Below are 12,664 nucleotides of genomic sequence, written 5' to 3'. Positions count from 1 at the left end.
CAGTTGGGTCCCAAGTAACTGAACTCAGTGGTCTCCCGCAACAGGAGCTGCCCAGGCAACGGCGCTTCCTGAGACGGGGTCTTCTGGCCCGAGTTCAGTCTGATTGGCGCATCTGAACTTCAGTTATAGTGAAAGGAACCTTTTCTGAGAAGGTAGTGAAGCTCATGGTCAGCTTTTGCATGAGATTTAGTAGAAAATAAGTTTATCGACATAGGTTCCCACAATCTCAGAATCATCCAGGTGAAACGTGTATTCATCTGACCAGTAGAAGCAAGTGTGAGGAATAAAGTTTGATGTAAAGGAAAACTCCCAAGAATGGAAGTGCCCTGGCTGTTTCTGCGTGTCCCGAAGCAGCTCTGCTCTTCCCCTTTTGCTGCCCAAAGGTGGCTCTTGGTCAGTTCTTTTACGTTTCTCCTCTGAAGTTTTTTATTTGCCATTTTGTAGTTACAAAAGTAATACATGCTTAACGTTACAAGTAAAATACCCAGATAATAAAGGAAGAGCCCATCATCTCTTTCAACTCCTCCCGTGAAACCAGTGTCCACAGCCTGGGGGTGCAGACAGCTGCCCGCCCACCCCCTGCCGTAGCGGCCGTGCCGTCTGAGTCCCTTGCCCGGCCTGGGGCCTGGTTGCTTAGAAGAGCCGCAGGCGAGTCATGCTTGGGGTTACACTGCCCCCTATCTTCCGAAGTCGTAAGAGAGTAACGTTTAAAAAGTTGGAGAAGGCTCCATTTTTTAAATTGGAAAAGTGCTAATTAAAAAAAAAAACAGTAAATATTTGCATCCTGATTGGTCACGCAGACTAGAAGTCTCGGGAATTTGACCGAGCACAGTTGTTGTTTGATGTCTAGCTGTTTGTTGGCTTAAATATATTCGTTTAGCAAAGCAGCCCCTCCCTCCCAACACCAACTACATCGAGTCCCCGCCTGCTCTGAACACCCCCTTTCCAGGATGTTTCTGGATGTGACTCGCTTTGGGGGAGCAAAGAAAGGTTGGTCCGGCAGCGGTGGGGGAGCCCGGGACCCCGACGAGTCCTGGTGCCGCCCCCCGCATGGGGGGCGGCCTGCCCGTGTGCATGTGACGTCCTGGCTTCCTTGTCACCAGCTGCCTGCACAAGCCAGGTGACGGGCTTTTCAGTTGGTTTCTCTGTTTGTTCTTTTCAGTTCTGAGACGGGATCTGGTTTGGTTATTAAAAGATCATTTGTTTTGGTCACCATGTGACTTCTAGGATCGACTTCTGACAACCAGGCTCTTCCCGGCCATTGGCTTCGTTTCTGTCAGTTTTTGCTGCAAAATACTGCTTCCTCGGTGCTCAGGAAGGTGGCCCTCGGGGACACGGTCTGCCGCGGGGCTGGTGTGGTCCCTTGAGGCCGCATGTCCCGTGGGGTCCCGCCTGCTACAGGGAGTCTCACGAAGGCCGTCTCCCCGCAGCCTCTATCTACCTTGTGTTTTGGCTTCTCGTAGCCTCAGCTTGTTCTGGGTGGCGCTGCCCAGACACCCTCACTTGGGACGGCGACAGCTGTTCAGACGGGGACACCTCAGCGAACGGTCCCGGGGGCCACCACCACCTCCACAGCCGCCACGGTGAGTGCCGCCTCTCGGCTGCGATTTGGGGCCGTATGTGTGGTTCGTGCTGCCTCAGAGCGCCAGCCGGCCCAGGGGAGCCACTGCCGCGGACGTGGGGATGCGTTGGGGTCTCCACGGCTCCATAGGAGTGGGTCTGAGGGCAGTGGTCTCTGCAGGGCCGCAGGAAGGGTCCACCACCCTACACGAGGCTTTTGGGCTGTGGGGGACGTCTGTGGGATGGAGCCGGACCAGGTGTGTTCAGAGGGGTGACACGGGGGCCGGGCTGCACGACGGTTGCGGCCTGTAGAGCGGCAGCGTTGCCCCCTTAACACTTATCTCCAGCAGTTGTCCTGCACACGTGTGAATCTTTAAACCAGTGGGATCGTGCTTCATTTATCACTTACGTTGTTCACGTTTCTTTGCTGAGTATTTTTCATCATCTTTAGTATCTGTGCCATAATTCAGTTTCTTCTCTTGTGCACTTAGGTAGGGATCAGTTTTTCTTTATGGTAAGCAGTATCAAAGTGAATGTCTTATAGGTCATCTTTTTTACATTTATTGGTTATTAGTTACATTTCTAAAAGTAGAATTGCTGGGCTGAGTGAGCTGTAAACTTGGGTCTGGACCTTCAGAGCACATGTCCTGGTTTATACTCCCATCATCAGGCCGTGAGAGTTACTGCATTTTCCTCAAAGAAGTTTAAGAAAAGAAATACACATTTCTTTTTTTTTTTTAAAATAAATTTATTTATTTATTTTTGGTTGCGTTGGGGCTTCGTTGCTGCGCACGGGCTCTCTCTAGTTGCGTCGAGCGGGGGCTACTCTTCGTTGCGGTGCGTGGGCTTCTTACTGTGGTGGCTTCTCTTGTCGCGGAGCACGGGCTCCAGGCACGCGGGCTTCAGTAGCTGCAGCACGTGGGCTCGGTAGTTGTGGCTCGCAGACTCTAGAGCACAGGCTCAGTAGTTGTGGCGCACGGGGCTTCGTTGCTCTGTGGCATGTGGGGTCTTCCCGGCCCTGGGCTCGGCTCGAACCCGTGTCCCCTGCGTTGGCAGGTGGATTCTTAACCACTGCGCCTCCGGGGAGCCCAGAAACATACATTTCTTATATGATACCCATGTCTTAGTTAAAAGCTGTGATGAAAATCTGCCTTTTAAGAGTTTTTTGCTTACATCTTTTTAACTTCTATCCAGGAAACTATGGAGAATGTGAAGAAATGTAAAAATTTTTTATCTACGCTAATCAAACTGGCTTCATCTGGCAAACAGTCTACAGAGACAGCCGCTAACGTGAGAGAGCTGGTGCAGAGCCTGCTGGTAAGGCCCGCGCGCCGGCCCCCCTGCCCACCACCCTGCCGCCCGCGCGCCGGCCCCTCTGCCCACCACCCTGCCGCCCGCGCGCCGGCCCGGCTTCTCGGGGCCCCACAGCGTGCTGGCCGCAGGGGAGCGATGTAAACTCACCAGGTGGAGGGTGTTCAAAGGCCCTCGCTCGCTCCTCCACCTGCTCTGCCTTTTTCACGGAGGATTTTTTTTTTTAAATATTTATCTATTTGGTTGCACGGGGTCTTAGCTGCTCACAGGCTCACAGGCTCCCTAGTTGCCGCAGGTGGGCTCCCCAGTTGTGGCGTGGGAACTCTTAGTTGTGGCATGCATGTGGGATCTAGTTCCCCGACCAGGGATCTAACCTGGGCCCCCTGCGTTGGGAGCACGGAGTCTTATCTACTGTGCCACCAGGGAAGTCCCTTTCATGGAGGATTTTAAGTGATACAGAAGCGGAAAGCAGAGTGACAGCCCTTCTGGGCCACCTGCGGGCTTCGTCGGTCATGAGTTCTTATATGACTTTGCATCTGCTGCGCCCCCGTTGCCACCCACAGCCCCTCCCCAGTCTCATAAATATTTTAGCACGGATGCCTGGACATAACCTGTGAACACAGGATCCCTCGCAGCCCCCAGGTGCCCAGAGGCTGAGTCCAGTGTTGCCTGCAGGGCTCGGTCAGAGTCGGTCAGGTCCACCTGTGGCAGCTGCCTCTGTTGTTGCTGGTAACCTGGGGGTCCCCTCCTTCCTGCTGTTTTCCTTTCCTCTCGGTTTCTCTATGCAAGGAAACCTGGTGGCTCAGCAGACGGGCTGTTGGACTTTTCTGTCCTGCTGGTGGGTTCGTCGGCTCAGACCCTCCGCTCGCAGCCTCACTTCCGTGCCGAGGCTTGGGCTGGAGGGGAGCCACCCTCAGGGGCTGGCTCTGTGCCGCCTCTGCAGACCATGTGGGTTTGGGGCCAGAAAGGAATGAAGTCCCGCTCTCACAAGGAAAAATGATCGCTTCAGATGCTCCTTAAATCTTTTCAGGAAACCCAGAGATTGAAAAATAATCTCACCTCCTGCGACGAACAAGAACTCCCAGCTTTTTGTTTGTTTTAATTATAACAATTTTACCTTCTAATGAAAATTTCTAATTAAATAAACGCCATTCCCTTTTTTCCCACGGTCCTTTGTCTGTGGTCCCTCCCCGGCGCTGGAAGCGTGTGCTCGTCTCGTCGACCCTCCCCATCCATCCCCCCACCCCCGGATGAGCCCAGTGCCGTCCCCGTTGTGCTGCGCCCTTATCAGGGCACCAGGACCCCCGTTCCGCCCTTGTTACAGGACCTCTTTGCAGCCCTGGCCACTCCCACCTTGAACTGGGCCCAGTCAGCCACGGGCTTGGCCCCCCAGCCCCCACACCTGGCTCGCTTTGGTTTCCAGAGCGGGGTCTGGGCCGTCTCGTCTGGGCGCTCGCTTCTCCCCGCCGGTGCCCCAGCTGCTCTGGGGTCTCGGCGTAGGTGTGGTCTCTCTGGGTAAGGGTGTCCCTGGTCTGCGGTACCTTCCAACTTGGTCATGAGGGTACTTTTAGGCTAGTCTGTCGCCTGGCAAAATGCCTGATGTGCGGTGGGTTAGGTGCCGCGTAGATGTCCCGTGGGAGCTGGCGTAGGGAAGTCGTGGGGTGGGCCAGTGAGCCCCGATGGGGCGGGGCACAGGGAGGGCCGGGGGCCTCACCCACGCCCGGGAACCCGTGTCAGCTGAGCATGTGGCCCCCGGACCCTCCCGCACCTTCATCCAGTGCAGGACCTGGCGTGAGGAACAGCCAGTCCTAAAACGCGAGACCAGAGAAATGCTGCATAAAGATATGCATGTGCGCGTTTGTATTCGTGGAGGAATTTCAATGTGAATTTTATTTTTAAGGACGGAAAAATCGAAGCAGAAGATTTCACTAGTAGGTTATACCGAGAACTTAATTCTTCACCTCAACCTTACCTTGTGCCTTTCCTGAAGGTAATTTGAAGCCGCCTGCGAGCACCCAGCGTCGGGTGGAGGGGCGGGCGCGTCCCGGGGACGGGTGGGCTTGCACGGGTGTCACCGGTGCGTTTGCAGGTTTCAAGCCCCCTGAGACAGAAGGTTAAGTTTTCTCTTTCGAGGCTTCTCTGTAAGTTACGAGACCCCCGCCACTGAGGCCACAATGTTGTGTCACCACCGGGGACTGCGAGGGGCCCTCTCCCCGCAGACGGGGGCCCCGCGCCGCTGGGACGAGGGTGTCGCTCAGATGCCTCGGCTGCCTTGACGCGCTTAACTGCATTTCAGAAGTGGCGCTTCTGCTTTGTTTTTTAAACAAATTGCAGCCAGTTGTCACTGAGGGTAACCCTGCTCAGCGGCAGTCGGGGGACAGTGGTTTGGGATGCCGGCACCCGGCGTCCCGGGGCGTCTCCTTAAGGCCCCAGACCGACGCTGTTTGGCCGAGGACGTGTTCTCAGGGTCGTGTGTTTTCTGTCTTTCCGCCCAGAGGAGCTTGCCCGCCTTGAGACAGCTGACCCCCGACTCCGCGGCCTTCATCCAGCAGAGTCAGCAGCAGCCGCCACCGGCCTCGCAGGCCACCACCGCGCTCACGGCTGTGGTGCTCAGCGGCTCGGTGCAGCGCACGGCCGGGAAGACGGCGGCCACCGTGACCAGCGCCCTCCAGCCCCCTGTCATCAGCCTCGCGCAGCCCACGCCGGTGGGCGTCGGCAAGCAGGGGCAGCCCACGCCGCTGGTATGGAGGCCAGAGCCTCGCCCTGCTCCCCCGCACGTGCCCGGCCGCCCGCGGCTCAGAGAGACTGTCAGGGAGGACCTGGGGCGGGATCTGAAATAGTGAGGTGTCAGCCAGGGGCCGAGGCCCTGCAGCTTCGAAATTTATTTCTCAGTAAAACGAAATAAGCCTACTGACTTTTGCCCTTTGGCACGTCCGTTGTCTGTGCTGTTTCGGGCGTCCCTGGTTTAAATGGACACAGTGTGTTTGTAGTGGATCTTTTAGCTGGACGTTATCTTTGATTAGGAGCAATGGCCCAAATACACGAAGCTGACTCTAAGTGCTTGGCGCTGAACACGTCAGGTTTCATGGTCTAGGACCGAGCTCTGCAGCCGTCGTTTGGGGCTTGGAGATCCTCGGGAGGCACGGCTGCTGACGGTGGATTTATCTGTGGTTGGGATCCAGGGTTCTGGTCGTGTAGCTATAGAAAAGGGTGTCTGCTGGGGAGAGTTCAGGACTGAACGTGCTCCTGCCTCCTGCAGGCAGACGGGGTTCGCCCAGTAAGAGTTCAGGACTGAGCGCGCTCCTGCAGGCAGACGGGGTTCGCCCAGTGTAGAAAGGCACTTGCTATTCTTTTTTTTAACATTTCAAAGGGATTTTGTTCCTATACAGACGGTTAAAAAAAATTAAAACAACGCAGGTCCTCACGTCACTTTCGTAGGTTGTGGAGTATATCTTACGATAATGCTCGAGTGATAACCAGGCGGGCAATCAGAGTCATGAAGGTGGTGGTCTCTCACCTGCTCAAGTTAAAATCTGCATTTGTTCTTGCCTTGATTGGTGGTGAGGAAGACAGGCTCCCGTGGGAGGTGGAGCCGTGTGTGTGTGTGTGTGTGTGTGTGTGTGTGTGCGCGCGCGCGCGCGCGCACGCTTCGGGCCAAAGTGCAGGTGTGAGATCAGGGCTCGCTCGCATGCCCCTCACTGGAGGGGTGGAGCTCTGCCGCGCCCTTGCAGAGTCGGGCACCACCGGTCCATCACCTGCTTCCCTTGAAGACCGTAGAGACGTGAAACCTGGAGGCTCTTCCCTGAGTTTGTGGCAAAACTTGGCCTGAACCTCCTGCAGGCAGTCGTGTGTCTGCTCGTTCTGGACAGTGTGAATTTTCATAGGTTTTGTTGCAGAAATAGCTCGGCCCTGGGCACCACCCATCCCTCCCCGAGTGCGCTGTAACGTTAAGTGTGCCCACCAGGCGACCTTCGTAAAGTTCAGCAGCTGGATTCTGATCCAGCCCTCGAGGCTCTGGAAGGGATCTGAGGGGGCGCCCCGGCACCTGTGCTCACATCTGGGGAGAAGTCGTCTGTTCCACACTGGTTCGCAAGCTCAGCAAACACTGTCCTCCAGGCGCTGGCCTCAGGGCCCCATGTGTGGCTTCCGAGCAGTTAATCTGCCCCCAGGAGCTTGCAGCCTGATGCAGTGCCCCCGGCTGACCCTCCTGGTCCTCCCGGAAGGCTGCCCACCCCCCGCCCTGGGCAGGGAACAGGTGTGGGAGCCCCCTCTGCGGTGGGGGCGGGGGTGGGACGTGAGCTCACGTGCCCCGTGGGCTCTGCTCCAGGTGATCCAGCCGCCGCCCAAGCCTGGAGCGCTGATCCGGCCGCCGCAGGTGACGCTGACACAGACGCCCATGGTGGCGCTCCGGCAGCCCCACAACCGCATCGTGCTCACCACGCCCCAGCAGATCCAGCTGAACCAGCTGCAGCCAGGTGAGGGCCGGCGGCCGGGCCGCTCTCCCCAGGGCCCTGTCTCCCTGTTTTTTTAATTGTGGTGAAACTCACGTAACACAGACTTGGCCATTTTAGTCACGTGAACAGGTGTACAATTCAGTGGCGTTAGTACATTCACAGGGTTGTACGGGCATCGCCCCGTCAGTACGATTTTTACAATTACACATTCAGGACTGGGTTCTTAACGAGTAGTCGTTCCTACATTCCAAAGAGTTTGATGAGCTACAGGAAGGCAAATGCGTGAGAGATGCTGCTTATGCTTTTACTCTAATCTAGAGTTAGTAACGCAACGTTTCTGACGTTTTAGGAAGCCTCCTTGTGGTGGGCTGGGAGTAGTGGCCCTCCCTGCAGCCCGCCTAGCACCGGGGACGGCAGTGTCTCCATCTCCGAGTCTGTGCGCGGGGGGCATACCCTCGTCTCTTGTTTTGCAGTCCCTGTGGTGAAACCTGCCGTGTTACCTGGAACCAAAGCTCTTTCTACTGTCTCAGCACAAGCAGCTGCTGCACAGAAAAACAAGCTCAAGGAGCCCGGGGGAGGCTCGTTTAGGTAAGGAATGAGCCCTGGCTCAGGAGGCGCCCGGAGGGAAGGGCCTCGCCCGGTGGCCGTTGGTGCTTTGAGGCTGCGTTCATTCCCTACACACGCACGCACACACACACACACACACGCACGCACACGCGCGCACACACACAAACACGCACGTGCGCGCGCTCGCTGTGTGCGTGTTTTCCCACAGAGCGGCTCAGGGACGTTTGCCGCAGACACAGGGCGGGATGGCAGAGCAGCTGACTTTCCGCGCGGACCAGTGGGAGATTTGTGTCTGTGATACGATGGCTCGGTCTTCTGAGTGCATCACAGTCATAACAGAGGACGCGTCTGTGTCCTCCTTTCAACCTCAGAACCTTCAGAGATGCTGTGCTTTGGGCTCTTGACGAGCAGCTGGTCTGAGCACCGCCATAGGAAGGGCTACAGTGGCTACTTTGGTTCGGATCCAGCAGTAGCAAAGTGCGTGTGTCGGGGGACCTGGGTGGTCCTTCCCTTCCCTTCCCAGAAGCTTCGTCCCTCAAGCTGTTAGGGAGCAGGGCAGGTGTTGGCAGTGCTGGAGCCGTGGTGGCCTGAGCCTGGGTCGGCTTCCAGGCAGGGCAAGGAGATGGGTGGCTGGCACAGTCTGGCACGGAGGGTGGGGGCCCACAGGGGTGGGGAGGACATCCACGAGGGAGAGGGCGGGTGGCGGAGATGGGAAGATGCGTCTACCTGCAGGTGTGAGGGAGTTAGAAATACAGAGAGGAGCAAACGAGGCGAGCCCGGTGGGGTCGGGTCGGGTCGGACGTCCGGCTGTGAATACTCTGGAAAAGCTGTGGCTGGAGCCACCCGCTCTGCCACTGGAGGGGCCTGGGATTGGTGACACCATGATGGCAGCAGCACACCCAGCGCCCAGGTCTCGTCTAAAACTGCTTCCGCCGCGGTGACCAGGGTGCCTTAGGGGGGTGCTGATTCCAGGCCGGAGTCGCGAGGGTGCAGGACGAGTTAGTGCACTTTGTTTGGTCAGAGAGCAGTGCTCAAGCGTCAGAGTTCCCAGAAGCCCCCAAGTGGCCCCCTCCTGCCAGCTGTGTCTGTAGTGACATTGTACCTGTGGGTAAGACAGGAACCCGAGCCCCTAGAAACGAGTCAGTGGGTGGTTTAGGGGAACGGGATTTGCACAGTCTCAGACCACCTCCCCTGAGGTCCTCGTAACTACACAGGGAGGGAGGGGCGCCCCGACGCAGGGAAGCTGCGCAGGAGCTCCGTGTGCAGGGTGAGCAAGGCCCCTGACTCGTGTGAAATTCCTGCCAAAGGTGCATTGCCCGCGGCTCGTCACAAAGGGACGTCCGTCAGAGGGAAAACGAGGACACGCTGCAGAACAGCTGGCTTGTGACCTTCCAGGTGTCAGGGGCACGAGAGTCAGGGAGGGGCTGCAGAGACGTGGCAGCAAAACGCAGCTCGTGGTTCTGAGCCGGACCCTTTGCTGTGGGAGCCGCTATAGGGACCGTTAGCCAAAGCTGGGGGTCTGGGCGTGGCTGGTGGCCCGGTTTCAAAGGCCATCCCCCCGGTTCCGTAGGGGTGCCTCTGTCCACAGGGAGCCACACTGCCGTGTCCGGGGGGTTGGGGGTTCGGTGTCAGGTCGGCCGCTCACCCTCAAGTGGTTCACGGACTTTCCTTTGTACTGTTCTTCCAGCTTTTCTGAGAGGTTGTGATCGTATTAAAAATAATGCTGTGAGATCATCTAAAAAGGATTTCACAGAACAAACTCCTTGAAGCAGTGAGTAGGTGCTGTGCTCTCTGTGAACTTGGCATTGACATCTGTGTGCAGAGACTCCCACTCTGCCGTACCTTGGGGTGGCTCTTCCTTTAAAAGAACAGATTCGCTCGCAGATGATCGCCTTTGTGCTCAGGTGACAGCAGCGCGGGAGAGCCGCCCCTCTGCCCGCCGAGTTGGCGGCCCTTCGTTCGTTAGACCCACCTCCTCTTCTTCCTGAAGGGACGACGATGACATCAATGACGTAGCGTCGATGGCCGGCGTGAACCTGTCGGAAGAAAGTGCGAGAATATTGGCTACGAACTCTGAGTTAGTGGGCACCCTGACGCGGTCCTGCAAAGACGAGACCTTCCTCCTCCCGGCGCCTCTGCAAAGAAGAATATTGGAAATAGGTATGGCCCTGGGCGTCCGGCCTCCACCAGTGGGCCTGGTGTGGACCACGGCTGCGGTGCTCAGCACGGAGCTGTCCTGGGCTTGGGGGGACACCCCTTGTCCCTTGTCACCTGTTTTGCCAGGGTTGTGCTTTCCGTGGGGTTGGCGGTGACGTTCTCAGGTAGTTGGGGCAGGTGTAGACCACCCCCGACCCTCAGGTTGCACAAAGTGGTAACTGGGGGATAAGGGAAAAACAGTGAAGGAAAGAAAAGAACTTCAGTGATTGTAAAATACCGCCTGTTCCCCAGGTAAGAAACACGGCATAACAGAGTTACACCCAGACGTGGTGAGTTACGTGTCACACGCCACGCAACAGAGGCTGCAGAACCTTGTAGAAAAGATATCAGAAACGGCTCAGCAAAAGAACTTCTCTTATAAGGTAACCCGCCGTTTCCTGGAGGGGATGCCCTGGCGGCGCTCCCGGGTCTGGTGCTGCCTGGAGGGCACGGGGAAGCGGCAGAGTGTTGAGCTCGTTTTGACTTTTCCCCAGAACGAGGTTTTGGGAAGATGCCACTTCTTTCAGTCCCGTGGTGCTCCGGGCGCTACCCACTGGGCTGTGGAAGGAGGGTGCGGAGGATCTGACCTCCGGGTTAGGGAGCCAGCCTTCTGGGTCCGGGCTGGTGGCATCTTCAGCTCTGGAGAAGGTGGAGCCCCCCGCCCGTTTCCACGCGGGGGGCTCCCAGCAGCTGCGGCCCGAGCTGTCCCTGCAGACCCGAGGGGCTCTGGCTCACCCGCGCTCCCGTGACTCAGAGTGGTGCCCTGTCGTGTGCTGTGGAGGCCCGGCCTCTCACAGCAGGTTCCAGGCAGAATCCGCCTTCCTCTTCAGTCACGCAAACCCTCTTTCAGGGGCACCGTGGAGCGGCCAGGCACTGCCCGAGCAGCGTTTGAAGTACAAGCCTGTAGCCACTTGGCTTTAAAAATACTTTTTACGCTATTAGAAAAAAATTTAAAATGTAACTTAGAAGAGTCAAATGATACCAAAGCGTATAAAATGGAAAGTTGCCTGCGAGCCCCCGGATGACTTACCTGAGGCGGCGTGTGCACGTCCAGAGCACTTCAGAAGCAGAGTCTTGGAGACGAGAGGGGCTTGGGTCTGCGCGCCGCCTGGGGAGTGGGCCGAGGGGGGCGGGAAGCGGTGCGCGGACTGTCCGGCTGGGTTCCCAAGTTCGTGACCAACAGTCGTTTCACTTTTTTCTAGGATGATGACAGATACGAGCAGGCAAGTGATGTCCGGGCTCAGCTCAAATTTTTTGAACAGCTTGATCAAATTGAGAAACAGAGAAAGGACGAACAGGAGAGAGAGATCTTGATGCGGGCAGCAAAGGCAAGTGCTCGTGCTGCACGCAGTTTTCCCCTGTCCACCCTGGGCGCTCGCGGACACCCTTGGGGTTTCGAGGAGCCGGAGCAGGGTTTGGCGCTGGCCTCGATGACACGTGCGCGGGGTTAGGAGCGCAGCCGGGGCGGGAAGCCTCCAGACCTCAGCAGGTCGCCCAGCACGTGGGGCGGGTCCCTTAACTGAGCCCGGAGCCCTGCGGGCTGCCCTGGCCCACCGTCCTCACGTCACATTGGACCATGGCGTGGTTCTTACATCCAAATGGTATTGATTTTCATGATGATAAATTTTCATCCGTTGGCTGTAAACGTTTAAAAATTTAATGCGTTCTGTCACGTGACTTAGATGTCATCATGTCACGTATAAGATGACATGTTTGTCGGGTGATGAACGTTTAGGTCACAACTTATCTTTCTTTTTTACCTGTTTGAAAATAGTCTCGGTCCAGACAAGAAGATCCAGAGCAGTTAAGGTTGAAACAGAAGGCAAAGGAGGTAAGCGTTTCCAGTCCAAGAGTCTACACTGCACACTTGAAAATACGTTTGTGTTCAACCTCAGCACCTAACGAGAGAGAGAGGCTGAGAAGGCGATGGTATCTCTGCACAATAGGCCTTCCCGTAGCGATCTATGGTGTTTGCAAAAGTGTTTTCCTGTGCTTTTAAACTTCACGGTAATTTCTCATGCGGTGCAGTCCAGTCTCTGTACTCTCACAATTTGCTCAGATCTGAGCTTTTTAAGGTGAGCATCTATTGCTTTAGTGTTTTTCTGATTGCACAATATGCTTGCTGTTTAAAAAAAAACAGTCAAATGAAATTTTCATTTAGGAAAGTTTAGAAAACCCTTTGGTGTCTATGTATTACTTTTGTAGTAATAAAAAAAGTGCGTGAAATGACAGTCCCTGTTTTCCTTTTCAAAACAAAGATGCAGCAACAAGAACTGGCACAGATGAGGCAGCGAGATGCCAACCTCACAGCACTGGCTGCCATCGGGCCCAGGAAAAAGAGGAAAGTGGACTCTCCGGCACCGGGATCGGGAGTAGAGGTACCGCACGGATGCAGGGACGGGGGCTGGAAGGGCCTCGGGGCATCTGCGTCCCGCTCGCCTCTTCAGGGAGTCAGGCACGCCGAGAACGGGCTGTCGTTCGCGCACATGTCTCACCGCCCTTGGAGTACTTGTTTTCTCGGTACATTCGATACTTTATATTCAAATCAACCTATTTGTGGATATCATGTGAGCAAG

The 12,664-nt window shown here is 56.3% G+C and overlaps 1 protein-coding gene across 1 annotated transcript in view; it reads left to right on the top strand.

Moving 5' to 3' along the window:
• TAF4 (TATA-box binding protein associated factor 4) overlaps window positions 1-12,664 on the top strand; it is a 71,640-nt gene that overhangs the window by 43,190 nt on the left and 15,786 nt on the right. Inside the window, exons 4-14 of the mRNA XM_030841631.3 lie at window positions 1,464-1,583; window positions 2,755-2,877; window positions 4,772-4,861; window positions 5,367-5,612; window positions 7,199-7,346; window positions 7,799-7,913; window positions 9,883-10,052; window positions 10,341-10,471; window positions 11,291-11,416; window positions 11,863-11,919; window positions 12,347-12,466. Of these exons, the coding sequence (XP_030697491.2) occupies window positions 1,464-1,583; window positions 2,755-2,877; window positions 4,772-4,861; window positions 5,367-5,612; window positions 7,199-7,346; window positions 7,799-7,913; window positions 9,883-10,052; window positions 10,341-10,471; window positions 11,291-11,416; window positions 11,863-11,919; window positions 12,347-12,466 (1,446 nt within the window). The remainder of the gene's footprint in view (window positions 1-1,463; window positions 1,584-2,754; window positions 2,878-4,771; window positions 4,862-5,366; window positions 5,613-7,198; window positions 7,347-7,798; window positions 7,914-9,882; window positions 10,053-10,340; window positions 10,472-11,290; window positions 11,417-11,862; window positions 11,920-12,346; window positions 12,467-12,664) is intronic.

Source organism: Globicephala melas, chromosome 15, assembly GCF_963455315.2.
Source record: "Globicephala melas chromosome 15, mGloMel1.2, whole genome shotgun sequence".
NCBI classification, from domain to species: Eukaryota; Metazoa; Chordata; class Mammalia; order Artiodactyla; family Delphinidae; genus Globicephala; species Globicephala melas.
Note: the sequence above shows the minus strand (reverse complement) of the source record. Positions and strands in the feature narration are given on the sequence as shown.